The sequence below is a fragment of the Lupinus angustifolius genome, chromosome LG11 (genome assembly GCF_001865875.1).
Source record: "Lupinus angustifolius cultivar Tanjil chromosome LG11, LupAngTanjil_v1.0, whole genome shotgun sequence".
NCBI lineage: Eukaryota > Viridiplantae > Streptophyta > Magnoliopsida > Fabales > Fabaceae > Lupinus > Lupinus angustifolius.
Window position 1 is genome coordinate 14,141,230 of NC_032019.1, and position 10,532 is coordinate 14,151,761.

General features: G+C 34.2%; 1 protein-coding gene across 1 annotated transcript; it reads left to right on the forward strand.

Annotated features, from left to right (window-relative positions):
* On the forward strand, window positions 9,525-10,230 carry LOC109359201. The gene is made up of 2 exons (XM_019603773.1): window positions 9,525-9,677; window positions 9,773-10,230. The coding sequence occupies exon 2, from the start codon at window positions 9,779-9,781 to the stop codon at window positions 10,145-10,147; it is 369 nt and encodes a 122-aa protein (XP_019459318.1). The 5' UTR covers window positions 9,525-9,677; window positions 9,773-9,778; the 3' UTR covers window positions 10,148-10,230.

Consider the following 10,532-nt stretch of genomic DNA (forward strand, 5'->3'; position numbering starts at 1 on the left):
CATCACCAGAAACAAACCTAATTGCGTGATTCGATGTGATAACTGCCACAATGAACTGTTTCCATACAAGAAAATTTTGTTTAGTGAGCTTCGTTGATGGAAGAGGAAGAGGAAGAGTGGGGGAAGGAGAAGAAGTGCGCAGAGGAGAAGCCATGGATGGAGGAGGAGATGCCATGGATGGAGGAGGAGAGGCCATGGATGGAGGAGGAGAACTAGGATTTTCAGTGACGTGAGCCATTATAGGCATGATACCATGTAAATGTGAGAATGAGCAAGGAAGAAAAGAGAATAGAAACTGAATCTAAGAGAAAGTGTAACTGAATTTTGGCAGTTACAAGATATTTTGTATTTCTGAAAAACTTAGGAAATGCAAGAGAGGAAACTCTTATTTATAGAGTTCCCAAAAGGGTAACATTGTTTGGTAAGCAAAATAACTAAAACTTAAAGATACAAGAAAGAATAAAACTATTCCTAACAAACAAATTACCAAACTTAGCTAACACATTGTTATTACAAAAAAATCGTGTGTTCTAATATTAGCCCATAGGCGCCACATGCGCCACTGTGATGCATATGATGCGTGGGGGAGCCTTGTGCATGTCTCGGTCAGGTCTGCCTTCTGTGCCTCGGCATGCGTGCTACCTACTTCGGCCATGTTTTCATTTTCCTCGGTCAAGGTACAATTTCTCTTAGCCAAGTGATTTTTCTTCGGTCAAGTGGTCCTTGTGAGCTATGTTCAATATCCTCTGCAAGTTGAAGAGTAAATATTTATGACTCCAAGCTTGGATAGAAGATATGTGCTTTAGTGAGTGTGTGTGTGCAAGCTGCTCCAAAGTGAAAATAAGGAGAAGATGAAATAGCTTTGATTGAAGGTGCTATCTCACAACATGACAATCAATGTCTATGTGTTTGGTCCTTTCATGAAATACAGAATTTGCTGCAATGTGCCTGACTGAGTCATTATCATAGTAGAGCAATGCTGGCTGAGCAAAGGTCACCTGAAAGTTTATGAGAAGGTAGGTGAGCCACTGTATCTCACAGGAAGAAGCAGATAATGCCCTAAACTCTGCCTCTGATGAAGATCTTGCCAATGTTGTTTGCTTTTTGGATTTCCAAGATATCAGTGAGTCACCAAGGAAGGCACAACAACCACTGATTGATTTTGTTGAATCCACACAAGCTGCCCAGTCTGAGTCACTAAATGCTTTGATATGCAAAGAAGAAGAAATAGGATAGAACAATCCTTGGCCATGATTGCCCTTAACATATATGAGCACTCTAGTTAAGGCCTTTTCATGATTAAGAGTGGGTTAGTCATAAATTGGCTTAGTTGTTGAACTGCAAAGCTTATATCAGGCCTTGTGTTAGTTAGGTATAATAATTTGCCTACTAATCTCCTATAACAGGTAGGGTCAGAGTAAGCTGGTGAGTCATTTTGACATAGCTTGGTGGTTCTAACTATGGGTGTAGGAACATATTTTGATGCAAGGAACCCAGTGTCATGTAGGATATGCAAAGCATATTTCCTTTGGCATAGGGTTATACCACTCTTTGTCCTAGCAACTTCTAATCCTAGGAATTATTTCAAAGTGCCTAGGTCTTTAATCTTAAACTGCTTATCAAGATAATGTTTGACTCTCTCAATTTCACTCTTATTATTGCCAGATAGTATTAGATCATCTACATAGATTACGAGAGCAGTGAAAAGGGATCCAAATTTCTTACTGAATAAGGAGTGGTCATGATGAGATTGGATATATTCCAGGGATAATAAAAAATGAGATAGCTTGGTAAACTATTGTCTCACTGCTTGCTTTAGTCCATATAGGGACTTGTGTAACTTGCAAACTTTGTTGGGTTGGCTAGTAACAACTCCTTGTGGTATAGTCATATAGACATCCTCACTAAGGTCATCATGAAGAAATGCATTATTCACATCCAGTTGGTGAATAATCCAATCCTGAGATGAGGCTATGGCAAGAAGAAGCCTCACTATGGTGAGTTTTACAACTGGGGCAAAGGTGTAAAAGTAGTGCATGCCCTCTGTTTGATTGAAACCCTTTGCTACTAACCTAGCCTTATATCTCTCAATAGACCCATCTGACTTATATTTGATTTTTATACACCCATTTGCAGCCAATGGATTTCTTATAAGGGGTAGGTCAACTAGGCTCCAAGTTTTGTTTACCTCAAGAACATTTAGCTCATTATGCATTGCTCCTATCCGATGATGGGAGGTGATGGCGTTATTATATTGTTTTGGCTCATTGTGAGCACTGATGGACAAAATGTGACCTAAGTGTGCAGAGGATATGGAATGATAGGATAGAATAGACGACAATGAATGAGTAACAGTGGAGTTGTTTGTGTTGAATATGTGACAATGGAAATCATTAAGGTAAGTGGGTGGATTCCTAGTGTGATTTGACCTTCTTGGGCTTTGTATGGTTGAAGCATTTTGATCTAGGTCAGTGGTGCCAATGTTAGGTGCAGTGTGGTGTGAGGAAGTTTGCTCAGGTATGGCCTTTGAGTGGCTAGCGCTAGTTTCATTTTGATCAGTGGATATGGGTCTAGGTGTAGTGTGTTGATCGTCTAAGAAGCTGAGATTATTGTCAGCGTTGTTAGGATCAGGATTGGTGTTGTGTTCTATGCTTTTAGAAGGAAACACGTGCTCATAGAATATAACATGTCTAGAGGTAAAAGTCTCTCTGGTTTGTAGGTCAAATAGGACATATCCCTTTGTTCTAGGCCTCTGGCCAAGAAAGATACACTTCCTGGCCCTAGGGTCAAGTTTAGTCCTTTTCTGAACTAAGGTGGAGGCAAAGCACATACACCCAAACACCTTGGTTTCAAGTAGTTTAGGATGCTTGTTATATAAAAGCTCATATGGGGTCTTGTTGTCTAGGACATAGCTAGGTGACCTATTTATTAGGTAGACAACATGTAGGATAGCGCAACACTAGAAGCTCTTAGGGAGACTAGAATGGAAGAGGATGGTTCTGGTTACATTCATTATGTGTCTATGCTTCCTTTCAACAACAGAGTTCTGTTGGGGAGTTTCGACACATGTGGTTTGGTGGATCGTGCCATGTTCCTTAAAGAAGGCAGGCATGTTGAACTCAATTCCATTATCAGTCCTAACAATCTTTATTTGTTTAAGGAATTGAGTTCTAGTCATTTTAACAAAGTCATATACTAGCCATCTACATTCAGCCTTAGATTTCATCAAAAATAACTAGGTCTTCCTAGAATAATCATCAACAACACCTAGAAAATACTTGTGCCAATGTATGCAAGAAATGGCCAAAGGGCCCCATATATCCATATGAACAATGTCAAAAATGTGCATCTCTTATTCATGTTATTAGGAAAAGGTAATTTAGCTTGTTTTCCTAAATGGCAAAAATCACAAATCTTTGATGAATCAAATTTAACATATTCATAAGTCTTGCAAACAGAATTCAATACATCATCAAAAGGATGACCTAATCTATAGTGGCACAAGTCAAAATTGGCAGCTTTACATATGATATTGACATTGTGCTTATTAGCTATGTATTTCTTAAAATCTCTTCTAAGAACATAAAGATTGTTTTTAACCTCAATATGTCCAATCATCCTCGAGGTAGTCATATCTTGAATAGAGCATTTTGAATCATCAAAGGTTAGTGTACAATGCACAGAGTTGGTTAGTTTGTACACTGAAATAAGATTGAACTTAAAACCAGGTATATATAGCACTTATACAATATAAGAGAATTTGACAGACTAATGCTTCCAGAAAATTTTGCCAAAGTGGTTGCACCATTTGGCAGATTAATCATAATAGGCTTGATGGATTGAAAAACATTGAATTCCATTAAGTTGGGGCACACATGATCAGTGGCCCCTGTGTCAAGAATCCAAGTGGAAAGCCTTGTGTGTGTCTCGGTCAGGTCTGCCTTCTGTTCCTCGGTCATACGTGCTACCTGCTTCGGTCATGTTTTCATTTTCCTCGGTCACGGTACAATTTCTCTCGGCCAAGTATGATTTTTATTCGGTCAAGTGGTCCTTGTGAGCTATGTTCAATAACATTCACTCAAGCGAGTATTTTTAAAGCTAACAACAATATTGTTTGATATAATAGTATTATTAATACATCGATTGTTATATCAAATGATTTGCTAGTAATAGTTTTTCAAGTTTGAACGTTTGCTTTAGAAAATGAAATGTTTGTAGGTACAAATACATTTGTGCTTTCAAAAGTTATTAGATGTTAATTGGAATAATCTAATTATTTTAGTTGGTTTATTATTTTAACCTTTTCAATTGAAAGTATTTATTTCTTGTATCATGTATCTATGAACATTGGTATTAAACAATATTATTTATAACATTTTTTTTTTAATATTCATAGCAATGTTATTTTATAATATTCCTCATCATTAGGGTTGATCCTGATATATCTGAGGTCATGTGCATATAAAAAAATACGAGCCCTATATTTATTAAAACAAATTTTATAGACAATTTTTCAAGCGGATTAAGGAAATTGTAGGTAAAAGTTCTTATATTTTTTGTGACAGAGTTTTACGTACAAAATTGATTTTTTTTGGAGAATATCTAAAACTTATTAACACTAAAGGTTGAGCAAAGTATCAATTTATAAATTTTAAATTGTGTTAATTAAAGTTTTAATAATTTTGTCTCTATTATCATGTTTATCAAATGAATTTAAAACAGGCCTATGAAATATACTAAGACTATTATTATATTTATAAAAAATATTAATAAAAAACAACAGAAAAACAAATATATTTGATTAAAATTAAAAAAAAATTGGCCCTTTATCATGGTGGACCCTAGTTAGTAGCACTCACGCCAGGGCCAACCCTGCCTATCATCAGAGGTATGCAAAAGATTAGTTTAAACTTGACCAATATCCCGTTCAACCCAACTTAAGAATGTTGGGTTATGTAGGATTGGATGACTCATTTTAGTTCTTGAATCCAGCTGGCTGAACATAATAAATAATGTTTGATTGCCTTTTATTCATTTGTGATAGATTTTATTTAATTATATCTTGTATTGTTGGTCCAAAAGAAGGATGATACTTGGTGCTTTTGTGTGGACTATCACAACCTAAATGCAATAAAGGATAATGATAATTTTCTCATTTCCACCATTGATCAATTACTTGATGAACTGGGTAATGCAATCATCTTTTCTAAATTGGATTTACGATAAGAATACCATCAAATAAGAGCATACCATGAAGATACTCACAAGATCGCATTCCACACAATTGATGGATATTATAGATTTCTTGTGATGTCATTTGGGCTTACAAATGTTTTATCTATATTTCAAGTAGCAATGAATAATCTGCTATGATTGTACCTTAGGAAATTTGTGTTGGAACTTTTTATGATATTCTAGTTTATAGTACTACCATGCTAGAAAATATTACTCTTCTTAAGCTAATTTTGGAACTGTTATCTACACATTAATTTATGATAAGTTATCTAAATATGATTTTGGGACTAAAAAGTTGGCATATATAGGACACATTTTGTTCGCACAAGGAGTGCAGTCGGACTCACAAGGTTCATGCATTTCAGGAGTTGCCTACTCTGTGGTCATTATCGGCTATATGTGGGTTCTTAGACTAATCGAGTTCTATCTTAGATTTATTTACCATTATACTAATCATGCCACTGCTCTTACTAACCTGTTCAACATAACAATTTTACAAGGTCCAAAATGACTTTTAAGGCCTTTACATAATTAAATAAAATAATAGTAAAAAATTCAATGTTGTCGTTTTCAAATTTCACTGAGGTGTTTGATGTGAAAAGAATGCATTAGCAATAACTATTATGGTTGTGCTATTTCAAGTTGGGAACCTCATTGCTTTCTTGAGTAAAACATTGTCCATCTATATGCAAGTTGCATATGCTTATGTTTGAGAGTTAGTTGCTATAACACACAATTATGAAATGACATTAATACTTGTTAGGATGTTATTTTCGCATTTTTATAGATAGACAAAGTCTCAAGCATATGTTGACTCATGCATTCCAAACAACTCATCAACCTATAATATTACAAGGTTTTCATTATGAATTTTTTATTGACCTAGGAAGGAGAACAAAGTTGCAGATGCACAATCTTATTGTTACACCATGCTATAATAACTCAACCCGGTTCATTTTATATAATGACAAAGGGAAATGAAATGATAGTTAAACTTACTCAGACACAAAAAAGGGACTTTTTCGTTTGAACAACAGGCTGTTGTATTTCAAAAGTCGATGGAACATTCTAAACTTTGCCAAAATGTGTGAGTCTCTAATAGTGGAACTCTGCTATATTTTGGTAGTCGAAAAATAAGGCATGTTGCAACCATTGTCCTTATCTCAACAAGTTTGGGAGGAGATTATTTCCCTCCTCATTTGAAGATACAATGATATGGCTAATAGTGGAACATTTAACAAAGTATGGTTATTTCTTGGCTTTACCCATTCACTTCGTCGTAGTTCACCTAGCCGATCAGTTTACGACAGAGATCAATAGGTTGCATGGCGTTCTAAGGTCCATTATGTCGGACAAAGACAAAATTTTCACATTTAACTTTTAGAAGGATTTTTTCCTTATAAGGTACTAGCATGTACTATAGATCAGCATATCACCTAGAGTCTAACGATCACACACACGCGTGGTTAACCATGGACTAAAGGGTTATCTCTGATGTTTCACAAGTGGACAACCTTGTTAGTGGTTTAAGTTCTTGTACTTAGTCAAACACTAGTATAATACCTCCAAACACTACGCAACAAAATTTTCTCCCTTTTAGTGGCTCTATAAACTACCCCTACCCTCTATCAAAGACTACTTCCTAGGCCACACAAACAAATAAACTATGAGCTATATTCTTCAAGAAAGACAACCATCGTTAAATCAACTTAAAGAAATCATATGAAGAAACAATGTGAAAAACACATGCAAGATTGAACCTATGACATTGAATCTTGGGTTTGGTTGAAGCTAAAACCTTATCTTCACCAATATGTGACTCATTGGGCATCGTAGAAGCTTGCTAAGAGATTCTTCAAACCTTATCAAGTCAAACGCCATATTTGAGTTGTAGTATACGAGCTAGCCTTGCTAGAAGGATCCCAAATACATCCAATTTTTCATGTTTATAATCTCTGACCTTTTTAGCGTAAACCCCCTTACAAAAAAAATAAGAATAAAACAGAAGCATGATGATTTTGAACACCACGACTAGGCATGGGAAACAAGTAGGGGAGGACAAAAGGAATCATTCAACAAAAAAAGGGGGAAGAAGATGTGAGGACTTTAGAGGCCATTGAAAAAATATCTCACACTTTACATCTACAAATACAGAAGCAAGGTTGAAAACTAATTGTGGAGAGTGAGATTACTTGAGAATTAATTTTACTAATAATATATCACTTCTCACATAGTTCAGTAAAGAGGAAATCTTAGTTAGAGGAGCACATGTGGCTAAATCGTGTCCACCTACTAATGGGACCTCAGAAAATGGGCAAATTCAAATTGGTACAACTTTGCGGAAGCCAAATGGTGATAAAAAAATTAAGATAAATTAAAATAGTATATTGTAATAAGACAAAGTTCATGCAAAAGGCTTGTACAATAGACAAATTACACACCCAAGGCCCCTAGTTGGACCTCAACATGTAAACATTGGGCGAGGCAAAAGCTGGCCTTTGCTCCCCATGGGTCCTACATGAGCTGGACAACCACACAGATGTGGACATGTCTGCCTTTAGCGTGTTGAATGCCTGCACACTGGTGGACCTTCCTGTAAAACATGGACAATAGAGTACAATCGTCCTATAATATTATCTACACAGTTCAATGGTCAACGAAATTAATGTTACTCCATCTCAATTGTTGATCTCAGAAGTTTTGAAAATACAAGGGATAGAAGGACAATATGGACATACCCAACCAAATCTATAGACATTAGACCCTCCCAGCGTGGATAAGTCTGACCCAAATTCCATAACCTTAAGGATAATGTCATTTTCTAATGGTAGAGTAATGATATGAGCTTGGTCTCCTTTAAATGAGCAGGTACTAGTATGAAGAAAAAAACATTGAAATAAAGATATTTTCATTAAATAAAATCAAAGGTAAAAAAGTGACTACAAAAAAAAAGATGATTAAATTTTTATAAGCATTTGAAAATGTGAAAGATTTTAATATTTGACTAACTAGTATTTAGACCTATAAAAACAGGTTATCCTAATGAATTTGGACAAGTCCACATAGGGCTTAGGATAAATTGACTAGAGCCAAAAAGTTAGTAATAATTTATTTATGTCAAATTATAATCCGAATATGATCTAATCAAATTTAAAATCGACCTGTGGGTTGTGGTTAACCAACCCATATAACAATACAAAAAAGATTTAAATTTTAAACATTTTAAATTATTTAATATATATATATATATATATTTATTTGTGATACTAATGTCAAACTTTTTTTTTAAGACACTTACTCTTTACTATGTTAGGTCATATTTTATAAAAAGTTAGTAAAAAATGTATTGCTAATATGATGTGTCCAATGTTTTGTCACACATCCAATTTTATAAGTTTATAAAAATATTAAGACAATTTCTAAGTTAACAATGTGGAGTTTAGTCCCAATACAACTTGAAGCATGAAGGCAAAATGATGTATTCCCAATACAGATTCAATTAGTGAAACCTTGCAAGAAAATTAAAATTATGTATGTGGTTGATGAATTGGTTGTAGTTCAATTCAACTATGAGATATTTGTTATGTCTTAAACAATATCATGGCATTTGCAACCAATGTTATGAATGTTTGGTACTGTGTAAGGGTTCCAAAAAAAGATAAAAAATAAGAAAAAATAGGAAGCCTAAATCCGGCAAAGTAAACCTTTCAAGTGTCTAGTTTTAATATGTTGTTCGCAAATTTGTTTTTTAATAAAAGGGACCTAATAAAATATTTATGGAACTGGCTGGCCCATCTTCAAAGGTATTGGGGAGAGAGTAAAATGAACCATATTTATTCAAGACCAAAATATGGGTGCTTCTTAACATTTGTGATACATTGTTAGAAGATAATAAAGTATTTTATCTTAAGACGAAATAAATTATTTTTTCCAACCAGTATAATTATAATACATGTTCTGTTTTTGTAGTGTTTAGAATATTTTTATAAAGAATGATTAAATGAAACACATGTTAAGATTATAATGACGGTAGGAGATAACTTATCTTCTTATAATATGAGATACTTTATTATCTTCTTAAAATGTGTGTAGAATTACAACGTTAAAAACTTCATGTTGAAATTAAAAAAATCAGAGTAAAATTACATGAATTGAATTTAACCATTGGTATGTTTTTTCAGATAAGTTCAGGCAAGAAGTTAGGGGAATTAAGGTTATTTAAATGAGTGAAGTTAAGTAGCATGATGATGTGATTTCAAATGTTTTGTTGGCCAGAATCCAAGTAAAGCTATAAGCCACATAATCAACAATATGCTATCACATGTGCTTTTCAACCAACCATACTCTTCTTACCTTATCCCTTTATTTCTATCACTCCCCATACAAAATCTCTCACCTTCTACAAACACTGTACTTCAACACCAACATCAAAAAATAATAAGGTTCCCTCATTGCACTAATAATATTATTTTCCTTCATTCTCTTTTCCTTGTTTACATAATTATCTAACTCTTCAACATTATCTTACCATTTGCAGAAAATAATGGCCACTGTTTCAGCAACAATTCCAGCCACAATCATTGTTGTGGGAAGCAGCACAAGGAGTAGTAGGAAGATTCATGTGAACAGTATCAAAGGGTTGAATTCTTTTGGTGGCTTGAGGGCTCAGAATAGTGTAACATCACTAGGGCTTCCTGTGTCTACTGAAAAGTCCTTTGCAAGGGTGGTTAGTTCCTTAAAGTACCCATCTAAGGGTAAGTGTGGTAGAGGAGGAGCAGCTTCTTCAACATGTAATGCTGCAGGTGAGATTTTTCAGATTGCAGCTATATTGAATGGGCTTGTACTTGTTGGGGTTGCAATAGGATTTGTTCTTCTGAGAATTGAATCTTCTGTTGAAGAAGCTGCTGAGTGAGAATTTCATAAACTTTATCAGTTGGTGGTTCTTATATATATATGTTTATCAAATAAGAAAAAAACAAATTGTATTTTTGTTTAGTTCTGATGATGTAGAACTAATTTGATTTTGCTTTTCTGAATGCTACCATATGAATTTTTATTTGAAGAGAAATATTTGTACAAAATGTTGTCTGGCTTTTGATTTCAAAACTTTGTGGACTATATATACATTTATTATGGATTTTGATACTTATTGTCTTAAACCATATCTTAAATCATGTTTCAAATCTTGTATCAATAACAATGAAACAAAAAAATAATAATTAATGTTTAAATTTTCTAATTGATATATTTTTATTTGTGTGAGACAATTGTTTAGGACAACATATTCTTGTTACAAA

Coding starts and splice junctions, on each gene's coding strand:
- LOC109359201 (XM_019603773.1), top strand. CDS start 9,779: ATGGCCACTGTTTCAGCAACAATTCCAGCCACAATCATTGTTGTGGGA.